Source organism: Eschrichtius robustus, chromosome 15, assembly GCF_028021215.1.
Source record: "Eschrichtius robustus isolate mEscRob2 chromosome 15, mEscRob2.pri, whole genome shotgun sequence".
NCBI classification, from domain to species: Eukaryota; Metazoa; Chordata; class Mammalia; order Artiodactyla; family Eschrichtiidae; genus Eschrichtius; species Eschrichtius robustus.
Genome location: NC_090838.1, coordinates 29,618,460 through 29,644,149, shown reverse-complemented (window position 1 = coordinate 29,644,149; position 25,690 = coordinate 29,618,460). Strand labels below are relative to the sequence as shown.

At 41.0% G+C, this 25,690-nt stretch overlaps 1 protein-coding gene across 2 annotated transcripts in view; it reads right to left on the bottom strand.

Annotated features, from left to right (window-relative positions):
* CRIM1 (cysteine rich transmembrane BMP regulator 1) overlaps nt 1–25,690 on the bottom strand; it is a 205,056-nt gene that overhangs the window by 75,736 nt on the left and 103,630 nt on the right. For both annotated transcript variants that reach the window (XM_068565195.1, XM_068565194.1), the window contains one exon: nt 9,218–9,339. In XM_068565195.1, coding sequence (XP_068421296.1) covers nt 9,218–9,339 — 122 coding nt within the window. The remainder of the gene's footprint in view (nt 1–9,217; nt 9,340–25,690) is intronic.

Below are 25,690 nucleotides of genomic sequence, written 5' to 3'. Positions count from 1 at the left end.
CTAAGGAATAGAAATTCCTCTTAGTAAAATCTATACTGGAGTCTCCTTATCCCAAATAAAGGTAACCATGTGACCATGAAACTCACATTTCTGATTTGTGCTTTAAAAAGATTTTTTTGTTAAACAAAACTTTTTTTTGTTAAATAATTCTCTACCCTCAAGTAAATGATCCTGCCTCCACATTAGGTTTTGTTCTGCCTCAAAAAATTTATTTAGGCCTTTTAAGAGGTTATGTTCTTCTGTTTCTCCAGTGTTTTCTCCTAAATTCTTTTTTCTATCCTGTTTAATAATCTGTAATTATAATAGTGCTTGGCCTTTAAAAAAACACTTTCTACATGCATTGCCTCACTTAATCCCAATAACAAAGGTCTGATGTAGAAATACTTACCCTGAGTGCAGAAGTGAGGAAATCCTGGGTAATTTGCTCAAAGTCACAGATTTAGCAAATGATAGAAGCAAAAACAGTAGCTCTTCAACTAAAACCTTGTACTCCTTCCATTGTGTTTCAAGGCTATGTTCTGCTAAGGACTCAAAGCCCTGCACTTATAATTCTCATAATGACACCAATGATTTAAAATCTTTTCTCTGCCCTAAAACAGTCTCCCTAAATCCATTTCTTAACTCTAATTTTGGTTGACTTAAAAGAACTCCCACCAGACAAAGACATCACAAGAAAAAGAAAACTATCTCTTATAAATACAGACATAAAAAATCCTCAAAAAAAAAAAAAATACTAGCTGACTGAATCCAGCAACATACAAAAAAGATTATATACCAAGTGGGATTTATTCCAAGAATGCAAGGTTGGTTTAACATCCAAAAATCAATTAATGTAATACAGCATGTCTATAGAATAAAGGAAAAAAAAACACAGGATCATCTCAGTAGACATAGAAAAGATATTTGACAGAATTCAACACCCTTTCATGATAAAAACTTTCAGTAACTTAGGAGTAGAAGTTGTTAAACAGCAACTTGATAAGTGGCATCTATGAAAAACCCACAGCTAACATCATACTTAATAGTGAAGGGTGAATGCTTTTCCCTTTAAATCAGGAACAAGACAACAAAGTCCACTCTCACCACTTCGATTCAACTTTGTACTGGAGGCTCCAGCCAGGGCACTTAGGCAACAAAAAGACATAAAAAGCACCCATATGAGAAAGTAAGTAGGAAAACTCTCTCTACTTGCAGACGACATGATCTTGAATTTTAAAAGATTCTAAAGAATCTACTAAAAAACTAGTGAACAAAAAGTTCGGCAAGATTTCAGGGTACAACTGCAACTCAAATAAATTGTATATCTACACACTAGCAAAGAACAATCTGAAAATGAAGTTTAAAAAAATTCCATTCACAGTAGCATTAAAAAGAATAAAATATTTAGTAATAAATTTAATAAATGAAGCACAAAACTTGTACTTTAAAAACTAAAAAACATTGTTCAAAGTAAAGAAGGCCTAAATAAATGAAAATATATTCCATGTTCATGGATTGAAAGATAAATTGTTAAGGTGAAAATATTCCCCAAATTGATCTATATTTTCATTGCAATCTCTATCAAAATCCTACTTGGTTCTTTTGTAAAAACTGACAAGCCAATCCTAAAACTCAAATGGAAAAGTGAGGAACCCAGAACTGCCAAAACAACCTTGAAATGAAGAACAAAGCTAGAGGAGTCACACTTTCTGATTTCAAGACATACTACAATGCTACAGTAATCAAGACACTGTAGTACTGACATCAGGATAAATATACAGTTCAGTGGAATTGATTAAGAGTTCAGAAACAAACTCTCATATTTAGTGATTTTTAACAGGGTGCCAGGATAATTCACTGAGGGAAAGAATAGTCTTTTCAACAAATGGTGCTGGAGCAACTGGATATCCACGTGCAAAAGAATAAGAATGGACCACTATCATACCATATACAAAAAATAACTCAAAATGAATTACAGAACTATGATCTAAATGTAATAGCTCCAACTACAGAGCTCTTAGAAGATAACAGGAGTAAATCTTTGAGACTTTGTGGTTAGGCAATGGTTTCTTAGATACGACACCAAAAGCATAAGCAACAGAAGAAAAAATAGTTAAACTGGACTTCTACTTTTGTGCCTCAAAGAACACCATAAAGAAAGAAAAAGATAACCCACAGATTAAAAATATTTGTAAATATCTGATAAAGGACTTGTATCAGAATATATAAAGAACAACAATAAAAACAACCCAATTGAAAAATAGCAAATATTTGAATAGAAATTTCTCCAAATAAGATACAGAAATGACCAAGAAGCAGATGAAAAGATGCTTAACATCATTACTTATTAAGGGAATACAAATCAAAGCCACAATGAGACATCACTTCATATCCTAGGATGGCTAAAATGAAAAACATATAGATAATAACAAATGCTGATGAGGATGTGGAGAAACTGAAACTCTCATACATCGCTGGTGAGGATGTATATGAAACCCAGAGTTACCGGAGGATCCAGCAATTCTACTCTTAGGTATAACCTTATCCAAGAGAAATGAAAACATCTATTCACATAAAAACTTGTACACAAATGTTTATAGCAGTGCTATTCATAATAACCAAAAAACGGAAACAACCTAAACGTCTATCAACTGATGTATGAATGAACAAAATGTGGTATATCCATGTAATGAAATATTTCTTGGCCATAAAAAGGAATGAAATTCTGATATATACTAAAACATAAATGAACCTGGGGAACATTATGCTAAGTGAAAGAAGCCAGTCAAAAAATACCACATACTGTATATGATTCTATTTATATGAAATGTCCATAATAGGCACATGTATAGAGACAGAAAGTAGATTAGTGGTTGCCAAGTACTGGAGGGTTTGGGGGAAATGGGGAGTGACCGTTAATGAGTTTGGGAATTTTGGGGGGATTGATGTAAGTGTTCTAAAATTGATTGTGAGGATCAAACAATTCTGTGACTACATTAAAAACAGTGAATTGTGCAACTTCACTTGGTGAAGTGCATAGTATGTATCTTAATAAAGCTGGTAAAATAAAAGTACTTCCAAGCTAAAGAAAGTTCTCCTGAGCTAATGCACCCTGTTTAATAAGATGGGAAAAACCAGATCATGATACACACAACTCTCATGGGCTCTGCTGTCCTAACGTCATTTCTCCATGTCACCTTGGATATTTGAAATATTTGAGACTTTCACTGCATTTTAATTTGAGTATATTTACATTTGTTTTGTACTTGGACAAACAAGTACTTTCTCAGTTGATTTTATAACAATTCTGTCAAGAAGACAGAACAAATATTAATAGCCACTTCTTCAATGAGGAAAATGAAATTTAAGGAGATCAGGTAACTTGTCTAAAGTCACATAACTAGTGTGAGATGAGATGTGTGTATATATTTACGCAAGCAGTAAATGTGCATGTCTGAACCTCTTCCCTAGTGCTGGCTGGATATACTATTTCTTTTTTCAGAAAACTCATGTCAGAAAGAATCATCTTATTACAGCTCAGAATTTATTATACTTTTAGCTAACATACTAAACTGAGCTGGGATTGGAAGAAACTGGGCAGCTGGACCACAAGTTCCAAAGTGTAGAAAATGGAGTGCTTTTTATCAATCAAATTTGCATGCTGTGGAAGGAGGCAAAATACTGCATTCTAACAAAATGCTGAGCTTCCATTCAAACTGAAGAAAAAAATATTTTAGAAACCAATCAATATTAATTATCAATACTTATTTGCCTTAATCAACCACAGCTACCATCTGGGTGAAGCCACAAATCTTCGTGTGAGATTTGAAGGAGTGAGAAGGGAAGGCTGTGGTTATGAATAAAGCGGCTCCAGATGAACTCGCTTTTACGGTGGGTTGTGCAGAAACGTGAGCGGGAGGGGATGGGATTGACAAGAGTTACATTTCACTAGCTAAGGCACAGAGAGCAAGGGAATGGAATTTAGAGAGATGGAGAGTCCCAGAAAACACAGCCTTGAAAACACAATCGATTCTTTAGGATTAAAAAAAAAAAAAAAAATCACACAACATAATGAAATCCCTATTTGATGCTGAGACAAATTTATAGAAGCTCTTCAGAAAAGTGCATGATAAAAATGGCTGGCAGTGGTCTTTGAGGAGCAATGACCAATTACTTCTTCACCTGCTGGGGATACATGTGAATCTTCGAACCCTATGGAGTTTACCACTACCTCTATAAGAGGACATTTTCCATGGACAGAGAAAAGAATAATATTATAAATAAAATAATTTACTGTGTAACTTGTACTTATCAATGCATAAAAGTGCATATGCATCGAGATGCACAAAAGTGTCTTTTTAGGTATTTTTGCACGTTTTTTGTGTCTGCCCAATTAAATTTTATGTTTCTCAGTTCTGGAATATTCTCTTCCCTCTTTAACATATTCCAGAACTCCTGAAAAAGAACCTTATAGACTGTTAATAACTTCTACTGCCTGCCAAATTACACTGATTGGCAGACGGTGATAGGTATATAATTTTAGCAAAGGAAAAGACTAAAATGTAGAACTTCACATCAAATGTGAAAATGGAGAAAAAATCCAAATAGGTATACTTCCGTTGCTTTTTCTCTTTAATATCTCAGTAGGAAATGGCTAATGTCTTGCCTCTGGTCTCCTTTCACTGGGGGTAAGCTGTAGAGGAAGCAAGTGGGCAGACTTAAGAAGTCAAAAGAGAGACAACTGTATGACAGATGAGAAATGTCTGAAAATTTCTCCATAAATCAGCAACAAACTGATGTAATCACAAAGACAGGGTACATGAGCTTCCAGATAGCTGAAGGAGGAAAACACCTTTTCTATGGGGGAGAAGCAGGGTGTGTGAGCTAGAGAATACCAGGCAGATACTACTTCAGGATAAGGGAAGGGGAACAATACTTACAAAATAGGACTGCAAAAGACTGTATCACTCTTAAGCAAAATTAGCTTGATAAGACCCCAGGAACACAACAGATGCTCAATAAATGCATACTGAGTGGAATATTTCTTTCAAAGTGCCATATTCTCTCCATCACTGTAGAAGTAGACATTATGTCCCTAGAAATATTACTGAGTATTATTGCTAAACAGACAATGGGTTATCATTAGAAGTTTTTGTACTAATTTTCTTAACAAACTGCAGGTCTTAGTTTTCTAGGCCCAAATTTTACATGAGGGGCAAGCTGACTTTGGGTATGGCTCTCCTGTGACTGATGGATTTGACATGTGAGTGTGTCTGATGCTGGAAGAGTCAGTTAGTGGCTACAACACTCAAACCATGATGTTCTAGTTTGGATTTCTGTGCATGTACATTGGACAGCTGATCATATCTAAGCAACCATATGACTGTTTCCATATTCTGTACGTGGATGACTTCCCTATTCAAACCCAAATGCCTCTAGAAATGAGTGAGCTGGGCCAGTGTAAGGCAATAGGGTGTATTGTAACCAAATGGAGAACACATGTCCATCTAAAAGGAGAGGCCATCACTCAGCTCCAGCTGACTAATGACAAAAGTTTTGCTTATGGGCAGGAGCAGACACAGAACTGTTTCTTGAAGAAGATCTGGGATTATTCAACACTGCTGTGGAGGTCATACTTCTAGGGGACGATACTAATGTCTTCTAAGTTTACACAAAAGGAGCTCAATCATACCACCTGTTCCTTTGGTTTCTAAACAACAGGGTTCTCATTCAGCCAATACCTCACAGGTCCTCCTTTCAGCCCTTAGTCACAGACCATAACAATCCGATGGGCAACTCTTCCATCCTCCCCCCACAAAATAAAACCGAACCCAACAGAAAAGAGAACGAATATTTATGGAGAATGTTCTTTCCATCTATTCATCTAGGCTAATGTTTTCAAAACTCAGGAGTTCTTGAATTCTCTGTGAATATTTTTTAACCTTCTGTGTTCACTATAACGCTTATCTTAAAAAAATAACATAAGCATATGGATCACCTGGATGGCAGCTTAGGAGCCGAGTGCTGGCAGGCAATCTCTGTTTCTGCACATGGGGTTAGTTAACATGCAACCCACTGTCTCCTGAACTGGGGTTCCCAGATCTATTCCTACGTGTTCCTACACGTTTGGGGGTTTCTCAAAATCAATCAGTAGTCCTCTAAGCACCCAGGTTCCAGCTGGGTGTCAAACTCACCTCTGAAAACTGCTTTTGCTGAGGTGTATTTTAATATTTTGCTTTTGCTTTTTATTGAGAAGAGTAGCCAGAGGAAATCTGTTTCTGCATTTAAGGGATTAAAGCAACTAAGGATAGGATCTATTGTGTCATCCAGCGCTCTCTTTTCAAGCTTCCATACGAGCAGAGTATTGCCCTGTTCAGCAGGCTTCTTGTCTCTAAAAATAAGAACTGCAGATCTGATTCTATCTCCTTTTTCACTTTGATGGCCAGGACGCTGGGGGCCTAACTTGACATTTAACTCCAACAATTAAACAGACAGATGCTATGGCCTGCATACCTGTAGGCACTTTCTTTTTGCTTTTCATTTTCAACTTTTACATACAACTCTACGGTTCTGATTCTCTTTTCTCATTAATATTTTACCACTATGTTATTGTATCTGTTCTCAGTGTAAAGTTGCCTCAAATCCTTTGTGCATAAGCAAGGCTTTCTATATATATATATATATATATATATATATATATATATATATATATTTTTTTTTTTTTTTTAAAGCCATATATATATGGCTTTTTAAAATATGTATATATAAAATAGACCTCTGCTCGTCTGGGCAATGATAATGAATTTTTGATATGTAATATCCTCTAATGGTGACCTTATGACAACAGTATGATTTTCCCAGGGCACCAGTTGCCAAATAAACAAACAAACACATACACTTACATACGAATATGTGTACGTGTGGAGGGGAGGTGTGTGTATGTGTGTATGTATATGACAAAAAAAGTGAAATACAGGCTTTGAGACAGAATTCCATAAACACTGTTCTGTGGGATTTTGAATCTTCAGAGTACTGTAGTTTCTAGTCTCATCTACAATTGAATGACTAATATAGAAATAGACACACTATAGCAGGACACGAAATAAAGCAAAGATCACCCAACCAATTTATGGTGGCAAGAAAGAGGCAAACACCAGAAATCCTGTGACTGCTTTGTCATCTCAACATTTTCTCACAGCTGAAGGCAAGTCCTGTTCCTGAAGTCAGGGCTCTATAAATGGTGGCAAGGCCACTGACGTGGCGGGGGGCAGTTATCAGCTGTCCAAACCGTACCACACTGGGGAGAGATGTAAAGTTAATGTCCTGATGAGAAAGTCATGACACTTGGGTTTCTATAATCAAGAAGCAAGGAAAGAAGAAAGGAACTCCTCTTCCTCACCCAGAGGATACAACGGCAAACTGTATTACTAGAGGTGATATTTCCTGGGGACAAGAGACTTAAGATTAAAGTGTAGGGCAGTAAAAGATGGCAAATTCCCATAAAGTAAGCCCTCTATGGGCTGATAATTAACAGCCACTCTAGAGGGAACTAAGATGATATGAATCAGATCACTTGCTCACTCACCCACCCAACTACCCATCAGAACCTGGGTGCACTCTGAGAGGTAGGCAATGTGCTAATAACACAGACACAAGGATAGATTCTCTGTTCTCTGGCAGTTCAGATTCTAGCATGAGAGACAGACGTGCAGAGGGATGAATACTGGAAGGAAGCACATCTGAGATGCTGGAAGCCCAGGACAAGGACCAACTACTTCTGTCTCAATGGTACAAGTTAAATATTCACAAAATGTCACCTACAATCAATTCACTTCAGCAGTACCAGAGGCTTGGCCATTTGCTGGTGGTTAACAGACATTACTACCGGCTGGATAATAATACGGGTGGAGAGAAGCACTGAGAAGAGATTTATGCACGTGGAACTTTTCCTGCACTTCTCCCTGCATGCCTGTATTTATAAAGGTCTTTAAGTCAGGAGGCTCCCCTCACCTTCTCCATCCCCCTGCAATGTCCAGAACAGCATCTTTGGATATGAACAGGAGGTGGGCACACAGAATTATAAAGACTATTTGCTCTTGAGGCACAATTTCAAGTGCTTCACATATAAAACCTCATTTAATTTACTGTTATTCACTCCATTTCACAGATGTGGCAACTGAGGCCCAGGGAGACCAAGGGATGCCCAAAGTTACACAGCTACTAAATGGAGGAACTAGTTTTCAAACTGAAGTCATTTAGTTGTAGTCTATGTTCTTTTTTAACCACAAAGCCATACTACAAGTGTTTCTTCAAAGCAAAGCAAAGCAAAACAAAACAAAATATGCAGCCACTGGCCTAAATACTACAGGACTCGGTGAAACAGGTCTGGACTTTAATATAACCTTTTCTTGTGGGGGAGGGGCAGCTTGGGAGGAGGGCAGAAAAGCTTCTGAACCCCGATTTCTTGTAGGCAGCAAATATGGACGCTTCTATATGCGTAATTTTGTTATATTTGTCCAAATCCAAAATCATTTTCCCTGTGTGTCTAGGTGTTGACTAAACAATGTCCTCTAAAATTACTGACATTTCACTTGCTTGAGTTTATTCTTTGTTTTTCTTCTGAAAATTCTGATGGAGGGACATGTTTTAGGCTCTCCTCCCTTCTAGCATCTAAATTCAATAAATGCCAGGTCATCACACACCAAGGGAGAAAGGTGGATTCTATTTGAAGTAATCTTATGACTGAAGGATTGTTTTTCTGGTCCACAAGGTTCCAGCTCCAACTAGGCCAATATAATGGCCTCTAAGTAGGAAAACGCTAAACTAGAGGAACAGTGTCTTTTCTCTTTCAAATTGTGGACACTCCAATGTGGTGTTAGTTACAAAGATTACCTCTGACAATAACGCAATGAGATCTTGAATGATAGGAGGGAGATGACCACATCTTCCATGATCCTTTTCTTGCAATCCTAAAATTTCTGAACTACTGAAACACAGCAGAATATGATGGCTACATGCAGTCTGTGATTACACTTCCAAAATGCTCCTTCTAATGGATGGAATGATGATTCCTTTCCTTTCTCTACTGCCTAGTGGGATCTTAAACAAATATTCTGAGTTTCATCAAGTCCCTGAGTATATTCTCTGCCTTTTAAAAGACAGAAACAGCTAGATTGAACCCTCCCTCCTCCTCCTGCACAAATGTACACTCTCTGAGAACAAGAGAAACCCCACGTACCATTAACACATTCAAAGACATCACAGCACTTTCCAGGTGTCCCATCTCCACGAGAGACTATGCGGGGAGTGGATCCCACCTCACACACGGGGAAACCACATAAGCCAGAGAGACACTCGCATCTGAAACCAAAGAAAAGGGAAGGAAAACCCCATGAATAAACAACAACACAGAAGTCGGGAGACCACAGACAAAGTGGCTGTGGAAAACTATTCACCCCTCTCTATGACACTGTCCTGTTTATCTGGTGTCGCTGGGGAATGGGGAGCGTGTCCTAACATAACTGGCATTCCAGATAACTAAGGCTCATCTCCTCAGTATACGCCCAGATATTTAACGTTAACCATTTTGACAGAAATATTCCTAAAATGCATTACTTCATTTCTTACTTAACCAGACTGGTATTGAGCATAACAAACATTTTCTTGATGACTCAGGGCCATCTTTACATGCATACATTATCCTGTTACTCCAGACATCAGTGATGCTTGCACGGTCTGACACAGAATGATCCTCCTGCGTTAAATGATTCTATGTTGCTGCTTGGCTGCTGTTGACCTTTAGGTGTTTTTCAGCAAATTTTCTGACTCTTCTTTCAACTAGTAGGTTATTAGTGTTGGCTTTTTTTTTTTTTTTAATCTGTGTGATTGTGTCTAGTAGCATCCTCCTCTGGAGCTACATTAATTAATTTATAATTGTGTATAATAAAAGAAATAGATTCTGATTGAAGACCGAGGAGCTTTGTAAATAAAGGGCATAAGCTTTAGCAAATGGAGTTTGTGACAGCTATCTGGAAGCTGAAGGTCTTAATGTTTTGGACCTTCTAAGCTGCATGTGTGCATTTCTCTGAATGCAAACTACCTCTGTTGGCTCTCACCCTTAACTTCAACTCCGCTGCAAAACTTGCCTGACCATAGGAAAAGAAGAGGCAGGTAAATATAAGAGGAGAAAAAGATATTGTCAACTGCCTGATGTTGATGTGTTATAATGAAATAAGAGGCAGGAAATGAGAAGCTCAGGGCAGCAGGGTGTCAGGATGTAAATGTAATACAAGGAAGGAGCAGCTAGACTCTGCCCTGGGACTCCCCTGGCAATGGAAGCGTGGGTCAGAGGGTAGAGAGGATGACTAAGGGAGTTCCCAGGTTGGCAGGAGTGAAAGGAAGACATCCTAAAAAGAGACATCCTTGCCGGAAGTATGTGGGTATTTATGTACCAGAGAGGACAAGATCAGGGGAGGGTAACATTCCCAGCAGGGAAGAACCATTAGCACATTAATTCTGTTTTTTCCCTCTTCTAATTTGATTGTTTTGTTCTCCTATTTTTCTTTGGATCTTTCATAAATTAAAATATGATTGTTGTCCACAAGTACTTCCATAATCAGGCCTAGAGGTTTAATGACATTTATAGTTAACTGTGGAACTAAAAAGGAAATGAATTAAGTTAAAATTTGCACCAAACACCATTAAAGCCACTGGAAAGGTGTGAATATCCCCTCTCAGCCTTCTTCCATGTGGGGAGATGGTTATATACGGATTATATTGGAGAAGAGGGTGTTAGGTAAATAAGTTTTGCTGCAATGGTATTTCTGACTATGGTTTAAAATAAATGTTTGGCTGTTTTGTGTGAGCAAAGCCGGGAGCTCTTGATTCATAATCTCTATTCCTACCGGACAATCACCTTCTACAGCTGAGTAAATATGAACTGAGTTTTTAGTCCCTGGTAAGGTTATCCCACAGTCTCTCATTTGTATGTGCCTAGGCACTGCAGTTTTAAGCAGATGATCATATCCCTGTGACATTACAGTAACAATAGCTCATTTACATTTATTGCACTTCATACTCTGTACAACTTAAACTCTTCAGAGTTTACAGATTAATGGGGGTAGAGTACTGAGAGGCCCCACCCTGATCGCAATATCTGGATGTCATTACAGTGAAAGCATCCTACAAGAATAGCTGACTAACCTTTTTCCACATCTTTGGGAATTCCCCTTCTCTCCCACTGACGTGTCCTAGGAAATTACTTTAGGTTAAACACCAGGAAGCCCACGATCAACCAATAAATACCTCCTCTGATGCCTTTCAACCCTTCAGAGACCTTTCCTCAACACGTGTGTGCACTTGCGTGCCAGGCTTTCTGCTGGGCCGACAGAAATCACACCAACCTGAAAACCATGACTGAGTTTGCCCTTTTTTTCCGCTTTTTACATTTGATCTATTTCCCAACATTTAAACATCTCTCTTGTTTTCTCAGAGACCCATACAGGTTGTCTCCAGCATGTTGCAGAAGATCTAAAACTGCACAACTGCCTAGTGACCCACTTAGGAAAGGAAAACCCTTTAGGTTGAATTTTTATTTCTAAACCCAGAATGATTGCACACTAAAGATCCAAGGATTCAGATGCCCTGGTTTTGGCCGGCAGACTGGCTCCCAGCTCCTTCCCCTTCTCTACCAGCCCCTTGGCAAGCCCTCCCTACTTACTGCCCCCTTTTGATTCTTCACAGCTTCCCGGAACCTGAGACTAGCAGATGTTCAAGACCATTAGCACCTTAATAAAGAAGGAACTTATGAAGGAATCAGAAAAGGTTAAAATCTGGGCTCACATCAGATATCTATCGAGCAAGTATCTATTAGGTTGAGACTTCACGAAACTGCTTTCTTTGCAGATCAAAAATAGTCAAATAGCAATTCCACAGAGTTCAACATAATACAACTCATGTGAGTTATTTTTCGACAGATACGTCTACACACACTCTCAGGTAACAAACGGGGGCCTCATCAGGACCCTTATTTGCCAAGGAAATGTATTATGTCTATACATAACAAATCAAAATCAAACAAGGCTTCCTATCCTGTATTTTCCACTAGAAGAGCCTAGAGTCTTCTTGTAGTGAGTCACTGAATTACGGAACAACTGAAGCACTCAAACAGAATCTTGCCCTCATCACCTTTTCTCTTCATTCTGATTCTTTTTTTGGTCCCTCCTCCCAATCTCCCTCTTACCCTTTACCCCAATGCCTGGATAAAGAGCAAGCAATGGAATGGAGAAAACATGTGGATTAGCGGCTGAGGAAATGGACTGACTTATGAGTAAATCGATGTCCGCACTTACCCCTCACTTCTAAAACCTTCCCTCCTCCAACTTCCAGGTTCCGACCTGGTCTCCTCTCACCAAAGTCTCCCCTTCTCCCAGTTCATGCCACGCCCATCCTATGGCTCAGTTCCTGTACTTCTGGAGTCAAAAACCTTCAGTTACTCTTCATTTAACTGATCAACTTCTCAGCCTAGCATTCAACATTCTCAAGCCCACAGATCTTTATTCGAATTCAATCTCGCAGTATTTCTCTTCATTCTCCTGATGCTACAGTCACCTTCTATTCTCCAAACAAGCCCTCCCTTTGCTGTCTTTCCACTGCTCACCCTACTGTCTCCTGAACATTCCTTATCTAGCCCTCATCTCCAGCTGTCTGTCTAGATACCATCTGTCTTTCCAGGCCAACCTCAGATAATAGCTCCTCTCTGAAACCCCGAATACCACACTTCTCTTAGGACACCTGGAGCAGAAGTGCTAAGGGTTTTTAAAGAAAACAAATAAATAAAATAACAGTTTTACTGAGATACAATTCACATACTGTAAAATTCACCCTTTTAAAGTATACAATTCAATGGTCTTTATATTCCCAGGGTTGTGCTACCATCACCACTACCTAATTTTAGAACATTTTCATCATCTCATAAAGAAACCCTGTACTTCCCATTTCTCCTCTCCCAGCCCCTGGCAACCACGAATCTCTGTTCTTTCTCTATGGACCTACCTATTTTGGTCAGTTCACATAAACAGAATCATGGGCTAAGGGCTTTTTAACCTCCAACAAGAAGCAACCTGTATTTGCCATTTGCCTGAAAAATCAAGCCTTTAATGTTATCCTCAGTATTAAGATAATCATCAATCAAGGTACCAAACTAATAAATGTTTGCGTAATGTAATCACAGCTGCAGCCAGGTAGGCTGGTGAAGCTGTCTTTTTTTCTCTCTCCAGCAGGTAATGGATTCAGCTTAGTGCGCATGTGGGTGGCTGAGTACAAAGACGAACAGCACTCAGAAAAACCATCTAAGCCCCTAGAGGGCACTCCCCTCCTTAGGAGGCCCATGCTGGCTGCTCTGCGGGCTCAAAGGCAGTGCACACTCATGCATTCCCTTCCGGTCGTTTGTTTCCTGGTCTACACAGACAGTCCCAGAGTCCTAGCACAGCTTACAAGGTGCTCCCAAGTCTAGGCTCTACTTCTCCTCTAGCTTCCGCATTCTACTGGCCCCTCTACATGCTCCTGCACACGTGAGTAACAATGGCAATCTGCCATTCACTGAACCCCTACACCCACTCCCGTCACTCAGTGCCACAAGCTCAGCGTCCACTCCGCCTCAAATCCCTGCCTCTCTTGTACCCCAGGTGAATTCCACACAGCCTTAAGGCCACGGCCCTACAAGGCTTTCTCCGACCAAAAAAGCAACCAGGATTAGTTTTCTCTCCTCTTGGAGTGGACCTGTTCCTCCTATGAAGTCAAAATCCTACTGTTTCTCCTGTGAATTCCCCTAGTGCAGGGGCATGTCTCATTTGTCTTGTAAATGAAAAAATGAATGACATGAAGACATCCAAACAATAATCTAGAATAAACATTTTTTTTTCATGGCTAGTAAGTCAGAGGTTAGGCCATGCATTGTTTTTACAGTTTTTATGTTTATAAATTTTAAACTCAGGGCTAATTGGTGCAGTACTTTTCAAAATCAGTCTGTGGAGGGAAAGACTATGGAATTTGTTTAGAATGCAGATTCCAAGGTACCACAGTCAAGGACTGTTTCTCAGAGTCTGGGGCAGGGCTCCAGAATCTGCCTGTATAATAAGCTCTCCAGGAGACTCCACTGGAGGGAATCTGGGACCCACTTTCTGAACAACTTGCTCCTAAAGGTGCAGTGTCTCAATCATCACAGTTTAATTTGTACTTTCCATTGGAAAAAGCTGTGTACAACTAGTTTTATCATTTTAATTAGTAGCACATTTTTATTAGTAGCACTTGCTCCTGCCTGAATACAGTTGCCTACGAGTGAGAGACACATAGAGCGAAGAAAACAGTAACTTTATTTACTATCCAATACCATCCATCATCCACCAGAAAATGGATGACTGCTAGCAAGCCACTTAAACTCTGGGATGCTCAGTTTTCTTGTCCATAAAACAAGATGGTTGGACCTTAATGAGCTTTCTCCAAACTATAAAATCCTGTGATTCTATTACTGTCATTCCCATCACTGCCACAGTCTGATCCCAGCTCATCCCCTTCTGCAGCTTCTCCTTGCCTGCACTCTGTCCTTGGAGCACATCACCATCTCGCCCTTCCACACCCACCTCCTCCTTACCAAGCACCTCAACCTTCAGGCCTGGCTCAACATGGGCCTTGTCTCTGACGCTGTGTTGTTTTGTTTTGTTTTGTTTTGTTTTGGAGGGGAATGCAGGAAAAGAAACAATATACTCAACAAGTTGAAGAATCAATAGTTTGTTTCACCAGAGTGACTAGAGAAACTGTAAAGGATGCTAAACGATAGGGAGTTAGAAGAAGACACCGTGGGGGGAGGAATCCTCTTTGCCACTCCCACCACCACTCAGCAGAGCAGCAAACTGTCAGCCTCCTCATCTTCCCCAAGCAGATCCTTATTCCCTGCCCCTTCCTGGAGGGAAAACGACTCAGTGAGGCCCCTGCAAACATGTCTCCCAACCCTGCATTTATTCCACATCCAAACTGAGTGTTGAGCCCTTTGAAAGGGGAGAAACACTGTCTATAAATCAAAAACAACTCTATTCAGGTGGGAAGGAAGGCTCCCTTCACACAAGAATAAATGTGGAATTAAAAGGGCAAAGCATGTGTACTACTAGGATTCCACACAGGGTAACAATGAAACTGTCAGCAAAGGAAGTTACAATGACACATAAAACATATTCTTATCCTATAAAAAGTATTTTCAACTTTAATTAAATCTGATGTACTATCTTTCTACGGATTAAATTTCTTACCTCTTTCTAGGTATGGGTAAGATTAAAAAAGAAAAGAAGACTGCAAATTAAACATCCAAAAAGAAATGGGTTTCCCACCTGAATGGGTTTCCATCAACTATCCTGATGGAAAACTGCACTCCTCCCTACGGAAGTTTCTTAGGACCACCATGTTTCTCCTGCCTCATTATAAGATTTACTGCTAAGTAACAAACCCTCCTTCACCCTTTCTCCTGCTCATTCCTCCTGTGATGCCTTACATTTCCACCACCCAGGGGGTTAGGCACGTGCCTTAGTTGCAGCAGCAAGCACACGACCCAGCTCTAAGGATCACACGTGCCTCCTTCCAGAAGCCTCCCTGCTCCTCTTTTCACCTGTAAAAACCAGAAACCCCATGTTCTTCACCACTTTCCCTTCAGAGACAACAGCAAACTCACTCTGCATTTTTGGTTGCTGTTGTCATGTTTTGCTTTTTTCTGCGGGGAGCAACTGAAGGATATGCTCCAGTATAGGGACAGTATCAATTGAGGGCAAGTAGGTAAGATATTCCTCTGCATTTCTTACTACGCAGTATTGGCAAAAATGATAAGGTCCACTGCAAGCCCTTAATGACGTAGTCATTTTAGCTGCCCTCTTCCCAGCTTTCTCAAGGAGCAGATGATTATGGCTGGATCCTCAAGGCTGGCCTGTGGCTCAGGAAACTTATCCTTAGGTGCTAAGTTTGAGAGAAAAGTGGTATAAACTGTAAGAAAATAGAGGCAGTGGGTCCGCATGGTTCCTGGAAGATCTATAAATTATCTTTCAGAGTCAAGCCCCACAGTAAGCAGGTGAGGTCAGGAGAAAGCAAGGGCACTTCACCTCGGGTACTGCCTCCACGTGACTGCTTAAAGAAGAGGAGAGTTGGGGCAGTTCCCAAGAGACTCCCTCCTGCAAGGGAGCCAGAGGCACAGACACACAGCTGGGAAGCACCCCCAGGGCCCGTGCCCCTGTAGAACCGTGAGAGCTGGGATCTGGCAGGCATCCTAACTGCTCTCAGTTCAGCCCAACAAGCTGATAACAACCACGTCCCAGGACAGGTAGGCTCTCTGCCTTCACCTCCCCAGGCCCGGGGGAAAGACACTGGCGTGTGCTCCCACAGTGGGCAGGATGGCCGCAGAGGGGGACAGGAGAGGTGCATGGAGACCCAGGCGGGAAAAGCAGGAAGGAGGGGAAACCGGCACGTGGCACTCTGAGAAGGAGGAGGAGTGGGTCTGGTGGGGACAGGACCTTGTAACAGAAACACCAGGTGTTTCCATTTCAGGGCTGGATTCGCCGACCGTATTAGAAATGGATGCTTTGGAACGTGGAATCAGCTTGTTGGTGAACATGCAGTGATCCCGTAACTATCTGCCAAGTGTGTGCGTGTGGTAGGCACTCAGCTGGGTAGGGCTGGGGATACACGGGGTCCTGACCCTCCGTTTAGGAAGTCTGGTTTAGGGAGGTGTCAGATATACATAATCACACACCAGAACACAATCGGATGGGGACTATTCTGTCTCCTCCCCGGAGCACGTGACGCACAAACACTAACGACATCAGGACTGAACCTCCTATTTGAGAATCTGGACAAATCCTCCACGGCCTGGGCTGGGCGGCTAACGCTCCTTCTGCAGCCTGAGCTGGTGCTGAAAGAGCTGACTCTGAGCACACGTCCACGGGCTCCCTGTGGGCTGTCGACTCCCAGACCTCTCATCCTTGTCATCAGTGCAAAGTGCAAGGTCCTCTGGTCTCCCGTCCTCAAGGGAATGCACATCCCCACAGAGAATCGCTCTGCTTCCCAAGGACTCATCCTCCCACGCCCACTGCTCTGCCTTCCCCACCCTTTCTTCTCTTAGCATCTGATCACCATCACAGAGTACACCATCAAATCTGTCCTAACCTGGCTCGCCTGAAAACACTACTTCCTTACTGAGACCATGAATTTCCCCACACTCACTCTTCACCTGGGGTGGAAGGGAGGCTGACCGTCCCCAAGCTGACCACCATGGGCTAGCCCAAGGAAAGCTGTTGCTTTCCTCCCTCATGCAGGCCCTCCCTCTCTGTGGCTTTGTCTCCTGCCCATTTCCTACGGGGGTGGAGGTTCAGAGAATGTACTCTGACATCCGGCAGTCTTAGGTTTGAGTTCTGGCCACTTAGGAGCTGTATGACCTTGGGCATCACATCACCCCTCTAAGCCTCACTTGTACCGCATGTAGGACGAGGGTAGTACCCATATCTCACAGGACTGCTATGTGGATTAAATAAACTGATATGTGAAAAGTACCCAGGATAGTGCCTGGAACACAGACGTCCTCAACACCTGTTAGCTATTTTATATATATCATTATTATCTGGAAGCTTCCGGGTCTATGTGGAGGAAGCAGTTTCAACATCCTGACCTCGCTTGATCTTTTGGAATCCAGTGGCCCTTGCTGCCCCTCCACTTCAGCCACTTTCTTTACTAGCCACAGCAATCTCAAATTTCAAGTCAGATATCCTAGTCGCTGAGCACAACAGTTCATCCTTCCTTCCAGGTCTCTCAGGCCCAAGCTCCCACCACACCAACTCTTCAACCTCCCAGAGCCATGTACTCCCAAATCTCTCCCTTTTCTTCTTAGCGTGGGCCTCATCCTGATGGTACCTCCTTAACAATACAGCCCAAACCCATGGCGTTTTACCTGAGTCACCACCTTCATGATACTTCTAAATTTCCTGCCCCTTTAACCTCCATCCATATCTTCTCTCTCGACACCAACCCCAAGTCAGTTACACCCAGAGCTGGCAAACCTGTATTCATTCAAAGGGAAGTGGGATGTTGCAGACAACTCTAGAGGGTCTGTGTCCTCTGAAGGGGCTTCACTACTCACTCCGTGCAGAAACGTAGAGTGTTGCTATACCTTTCAACTGCTCAAGAGAAGCCAGAGTTTTACGTCAAGCATCCCAGTTTTTAAATGCTGATGACTAATTTAAAGATGGCAAAAAAAAAAAAAGGCAAATCAAAGAAAACATGTCTTGGGGTCAAATTCAGCCCAAAGGCTGCCAACTGCAAATACGCAAGCTGTTGATGACTGGTGGAGAGAAAAAAAAAAAAGGGTACACACTCAGCAGTAGCTATTCCACCTCTTCAACACTGGAGTCCCTCACGTGTCCAAAGACTTCCATTCATCCCTAAGGATCATTCTTCCAACTAGAGGCACAAAGAGCTGATGCTGTGTGTATATGTGTGAGTAGGGGAGTGTGAGTGGGCACAGATGGGAAGTGTCCAGCAAACAAGGGGAAGTGGAGATGGAGGGAAAGACATTCCAGGAGGAGGAAAGAACCTACTCACATCTACAGGGCAAGAAAGAATAGAGTGTTTTAGGTTGGAGCAAATGGTTCAGCCACCAGAAGCATATTCTGTGCTGGGATTGGGACTGGAGGATACTGTGGGGAACTTGCAGGAGGCATGGCTAGTGAGATAGGCCAGAGCTGGGTAACAAGGGGCCTTGCATACCATACTAAGAAGTATCTTTAATTGAAAGCAATAAGAAAGTAATAAATATCTTGAACAAGTGATGGAGTCTTGCAAAGAGATGATTATCTAAGAAAAAAAACCAACACTGTCATGAATTCCATTTTTCTTGAATCATAAAGATAGGCAGGATTAGTCGTAATGTTTTTTATTTTTTCTTTTTCTTTTTTGTACTGAAGTGTAGTTGACTTTTTTCTTTTTTAAACATCTTTATTGGAGTATAATTGCTTTACAATGGCGTGTTAGTTTCTGCTGTATAACAAAGTGAGTCAGCTATACCTATACATATCTCCCCATATCCCCTCCCTCTTCCATCTCCCTCCCATCCTCCCTATCCCACCCCTCTAGGTGGTCACAAAGCACCGAGCTGATCTCCCTGTGCCATGCAGCTGCTTCCTACTAGCTATCTATTTTATATTTGGTAGTGTATATATGTCCATGCCACTCTCTCACTTTGTCCCAGCTTACCCTTCCCCCTCCCCGTGTCCTTGAGTCCATTCTCTACATCTGCGTCTTTATTCCTGTCCTGCCCCTAGGTTCTTCAGAACCATTTTTTTGTTTTTAGATTCCATATATATGTGTTAGCATACGGTATTTGTTTTTCTCTTTCCGACTTACTTCACTCTGTATGACAGACTCTAGGTCCATCCACCTCACTACAAATAACTCAATTTTGTTTCTTTTTATGGCTGAGTAATATTCCATTGGATATATGTGCCACATCTTCTTTATCCATTCATCTGTCGGTGGACACTTAGGTTGCTTCCGTGTCCTGGCTATTGTAAATAGTGCTGCAATGAACACTGTGGTACATGACTCTTTCTGAAGTATGGTTTTCTCAGGGTATATGCCCAGTAGTGGGATTGCTGGGTTGTATGGTAGTTCTACTTTTAGTTTTTTAAGGAACCTCCATACTGTTCTCCATAGTGGCTGTATCAATTTACATTCCCAACAACGGTGCAAGAGGGCTCCCTTTTCTAGTGGTAATGTTTTAAGTTGCAAGACACATTAAAAGTTTAAAAATCAATGACCACAATAGCCTAGAATGCCCTTTCCTCTTTCTCCATCTAGTGAACTCTGACTCATTCTTAAAGACTGAGCTCAAAAGTCAAATCCAACAGTTTTCCAAATAGGATCTCTATGCTCTGTGAGCTTACTGTTTTTTGCACACTTCTATTTCTAAAGCACGTAGCCCTCTAAATTGCATTGTTTTCTACATGTTTGCCTTTCCTTTATTTATTTATTTATTTTAACATCTTTATTGGAGTATAATTGCTTTACAATGGTGTGTTAGTTTCTGCTGTATAACAAAGTGAATCAGCTATACATATACATATATCCCCATATCTCCTCCCTCTTGTGTCTCCCTCCCACCCTCCCTATCCCACCCCTCTAGGTGGTCACAAAGCACCGAGCTGATCTCCCTGTGCTATGCGGCTGCTTCCCACTAGCTATCTATTTTACATTTGGTAGTATATATAAGTCCATGCCACTCTCTCACTTCGTCCCAGCTTACCCTTCCCCCTCCCCGTGTCCTCAAGTCCATTCTCTATGTCTGCGTCTTTATTCCTGTCCTGCCCCTAGGTTCTTCAGAACCATTTTTTTTTTTTAGATTCCATATATATGTGTTAGCATACGGTATTTGTTTTTCTCTTTCTGACTTACTTCACTCTGTATGGCAGACTCTAGGTCCATCCACCTCACTACAAATAACACAATTTCGTTTCTTTTTATGGCTGAGTAATATTCCACTGTATATATGTGCCACATCTTCTTTCTCCAAAGAAGATATACAGATTGCCAACAAACACATGAAAGAATGCTCAACATCACTAATCATTAGAGAAATGCAAATCAAAACTACTATGAGGTATCACCTCACACTGGTCAGAATGGCCATCATCAAAAAGTCTACAAACAATAAACGCTGGAGAGGGTGTGAAGAAAAGGGAACCCTCTTGCACTGTTGGTGGGAATGTAAATTGATACAGCCACTATGGAGAACAGTATGGAGGTTCCTTAAAAAACTAAAAATAGAACTACCATGCGACCCAGCAACCCACTACTGGGCATATACACTGAGAAAACCATAATTCAAAAAGAGTCATGTACCACAATATTCACTGCAGCACTATTTACAATAGCCAGGACATGGAAGCAACCTAAGTGTCCACTGACAGATGAATGCATAAAGAAGATGTGGCATGTATATGCCTTTCCTTTAGATGGTAAGCTCCTTGACATCAGTGTCTACGTCTTATTCCTACAAGGTTGGCATAACATCTAGCACATGATAAACACTCGAATATTTCTTCTCCACACAGACTAAAAACACTATGGGATTCAGATGCTAGGACTTGTCACAGCTTAACTATCTATAAATTTAACCAGAAGCATATACTGTGGTAGGCAATGATGAGATTGAGACTTACAAGGTGCATCCCTGTCCTCAAAAAAGTACACAATCTAATGTCTTAGGAAGTGTCGTAAGAGTCTTCAAGAATTCATGATCTCGTTATGGAGATCAAAGTACTCCATCATCTTATCATAAGAGTCATGACATACAAACAAAGGCAAAATCAGGAAAGGATCATTTAAAATGCACTTGTCTGCATGATACATTCACAACAGACTAACTGGGCATCAAGTCCAAGAGAAACCAGCTGTCTCCACCTTCAGGGTTGCAGTCAAGCAGTTAAACATCTGCTGGGCAAATATAACCCTGAACCCTCTGCACTCTGTGTCTACACAGTGGTGAGTCTTATCACTTACATCCTATGTAAAGGTGCAAATGAAGAGTAAAATATAGTCCACCAAATTTGGGGTTGCTTCTGGCATTTCCAGAAGAGGTAGGATTTTAATATGTTAGATTTGCTTATTAGTTACGTAAACAGCTTCACAGAACATTTTTGCAGAACTGTCTGGAACTGTTCTTCCGTTCAGCTGTGTCATGATGGTGATGATTTCAAAGGAGGGTGGGTGGGGAAAGCCCTCTGAAGTTCAATATTATCCGGGCTGTGGATTCCACTTTCCAACTTAATTGAAAGTCTTATGGAATTCAGCTGAGTTACTCTCTTTGAGCGAGAGTCAGAAGGCCATGTCTTCATCATCTGGTGATGGCCAGGCTCACTCAGATCAAACTGAAAGCCTCTGAGTGAGAGCCCTGAGCTTTGTTTCAGGACTGAAACAAATATAAACTAAGACGAGACACTGGTCAAATGCATGGTGAAATGCAAAAGACATAAGGCACTAGTATAGGAAGTGCAGGGCTTACACATCTGAAGTGAATTATTGACAAATTAAACTCTCTACTAGGGAGATAGTTCATCTCCAATGGGCAAGGGCTTTACTTCTAGGAAAGCATATTTTCTTCATTCTGGGGATAAGTCCAATAATAACATGGAATTCCTACAATTATTTTGTTTTAAAAACATCAGAGTTTAATATAGACTCTGGCTTTTTTCGTCATGAGTTGACTTGCTCTTTTGGGCCAAAAATTACTGTGACAGAGGGCAACAGAATAGACGTTCTTTTCTTAGTTGAGAAAGAAGGGCTTCAAATATATTTCCAAATTTTTCTGCATGTGTTTAGAAACAGAGAATGCTACCATGATAGCATGTCAAGAGTCAGGAATGTTTTAAATCTGTGCTATGCTAATCCATATTTTACATATTGGATAACTTAATTTTATTTATTCCCCAAAAGCAGCTGGATAAATTATTCAAATTAAAGGGAACAACCAAAAAGTGAACTGAATTAGAGATACTTGTCTACTAAAAGATTAATCTTACCTAAAAAACCCCAAAACTGTTATTAAGTGCCGTCTTCTTCAAGACAAGGTCTTGGGAACAGATGGACATGATAATTAATTACAAGATTCTTAATTTCATAAAGTCCTTTTGAAAATGAATATTCAGGGATAATTTCCACTGGTTAGTTTCCATAAGCATGGTACATGCAACTTAATTACCTAGCACACTGTTAAGAGCATAGGGATCTACAATAACTGTTATTTGATGATCTAAAGAACTTAACACCGTCTCAAAGAACTAAGGGGGGGGGGGGGCTCCCTGAGCTTTGAGAAGGAACCTGCCTTTTCTGAGCCACCTGCAGGAAGTTTCTGGCTTTGACATCCGTGTCTGGTTGGGCTGATGTGCCCTGTGATGACTGTCTTGTCCTCCGTGTTCCTGACCCTTGTGTAATCCTCCCGCCCACCCTCCAGGCCCTCAACACCCTCCTAAAGGCGTCAACCAGCAGAATGATAGGCTGAGGCTCTGGAGTCAAGACTTGACTGGGGAGCTCTGGAAAGCTGAATCACCCAAGTGTAAGTGTAGCAGCAAAGTCTTGACACTGTCCCTCCAAGACTGTTACTCAAAAGTGGAGAGATGTTAATGGAGCAGAGGGATACAATGGGACTTCTCTGTAAGATCATACCTGTAGATTCCAAGCTTTGAAACTACAGGCAAATATGGAGGGATATGAAAAATGATCATCAGTGATTGTGTGTGTGTGTGTGTGTGTGTGTGTGTGTGTGTGTGTTTGTGTTCCCTTATTACCTTCCAAAGGTCTGAGACTTTTCTGAGACTGGCAGAGGTGATATTTGTTAGGTACTGAGTTCCTTCAAGCCTTGTCCCTATCTTACTCATTACCACCAAGCCCAGTGTTCTCTGTCTTCCATGAGGTTCTCAATGAGTCTTGGCCATTTAACTGAGCATTTCCAAATCTGCACCTTGTTTTCACTCACTGTAGCTTTGTGGTTAGATTAAGTTTGATGTAACTCAAGCGCTTCTGAAAGGAAAAGACAACCTGCCAAAGATTCCATTCTGTTGGCTTCAGCTGGGATGAGTCAATTTCAGGCTATAAATTCTGAAACCCCGGAAAGCTTCTTTTCTAAATATCTATATCCAGTCACAAGAAACAGCGTGCAGCAATCTGCTAAGACTCTATTATTGTAATACAATACAGTACTAACAAGACAAATTTTCTTGAGAGCACAGAGAAATCAGGATGGAGGAATGGGAACTAAGCATCCTAGATTTTCAACCTGAAGCAGCAGAGTATGACTATCTAGATGTTGTGGTAAAGGAAAAAAAAATTCATGACCTTCGTTCTGGTCATGGGCTGTATATCTGACGTATCTTTCTGATACAATAGGGTTGGGTATCCTTCCTTTTTTCTTGTTTCCTTTCCTGGAATTACAGTGTTTGGAGCTGTTATAATATGACATGGTATGAGTGAGAAATTGTCTTCTAAGGTCAATGTCTTACAAGACAGAAATAAAACTGAGGCTCAAACAAAGAGAAGGGAACTTAACTCAGTAGACCATTTTTTATTTTAAGAGACATAGAAAGAAATGGTGTAATCATAAAGTTAGGAACAGAGAATCTAAACCTCTTCCACAAATATAATGCCCTCTGTGTGTATACACAAGTTAGTGTGAAATAAAGAAAAATGCAATAAAAATATGGAGACGCTGGATAAAGAGGAGTGACAGGGAAGAGAGACAAAGACAGACTTTACCTTAAGGAAAGTGGGGTAGCAATAGCTGGGGAGAGACAGGTACAAATACTGGTGTGGGAGCCAGCCAGCAGCCATGCACAGGCTGCTGGGAGTTCATGGTGGTGAGCGTGCAGGGGTTCGAGGATGCCACACCCAGCACGCTCCCCACAACGTACCCAGAAAGGCAGGCGGACAGGCAGAGATATCCACATTCTATGAGGAAGCACTTTAACACAGTAAGTCCTTATCTTATGGATTCAGCCTTTGGCCACACAGTCTCTGCTCCTGCTATATAAGGGGCTATCTATTCACAGATATTAAAAAAAAAAAAAAAACAAACAACTAACTAGCAGTATTCAACTAGCCATTAACCAACAGGCAATCTATTTTGTTGGATTACCACTCAGCTTTCACAATTCAACCAGTTCTGAGTATCCTGGTTTAAATTATTAGTCTAAGAAAAAATTATTATTATTATTTCATTTTGCCTTTCCTATTCTTTTAAAAAGAAAATGGAAAAAAAGAAAAAGTAACCGTAATTCTTTTATGACTTCCTTTGGACTTTACCCCTTCCTATCATGATGAAAACCATATATTTCTCCCATTATCTTCTGAGTTCTGGGATTTTCTAAAACTTTCCTTCTCATTTCTTTCTCAGGAGTCTCCTATCACCAGCAGATTGGGGTTATTTCCCCCTCCCCCCTCTAAAGGGTTTGGGAAAAGTCAAAAAATTTAAATTTAAGTAGAAGTTACTTTTGAGATCATCAAATCCCTCCTCCCCTCCTTCTCTCTCAGGTAAGAAAACAGACTCAGATGATGTGAGAGGCTTGTCCAGATTCATGCAGAAGTGGACCTGGATTCTAGAACTCAGCATCCAGGCACAGGCTCTTTCTGCACAGCACCAGGTGACGTGTGAAGGAGTATTCTTTAGCTGCTGAACGGTCTACTCACATGTACACATTTGCCCACAGACTACACTGTAAAAGAAAGTGTATGACATGGAATGTTAGGTCCCCTGAGCGGTGGGGCCGGAGAGGGGCTATGGGGAGTGAGCTCAGGACCACAGCAGTACGGTGCTAGCTTGTGATTTGTGCTCACAAAGCCTGGCTCTGCCACTCAGTGGGCAGGACCCTTCCTGAAACGGGAGAGCCATACAACCTGCCTCCTGTGGGTGGGGCAGCGCTGGGATTCAGGTTCAGCTACATTTTCACTGGAACTGTACTCAGAATCTAATGTGCTCAAGACATTCTATTAAACGTTTTAGAGAAAACCAAAGTCACATATTAGTCAACCTTTTAGCCTACAGATAATCTAAAATTTTTAATTACTTTGGACTAAGAAGAAAAAGTTAAAAATGCTTCCAAATCTTGATTTAAAAATAAAAGAGGATTTTCAGTATAGT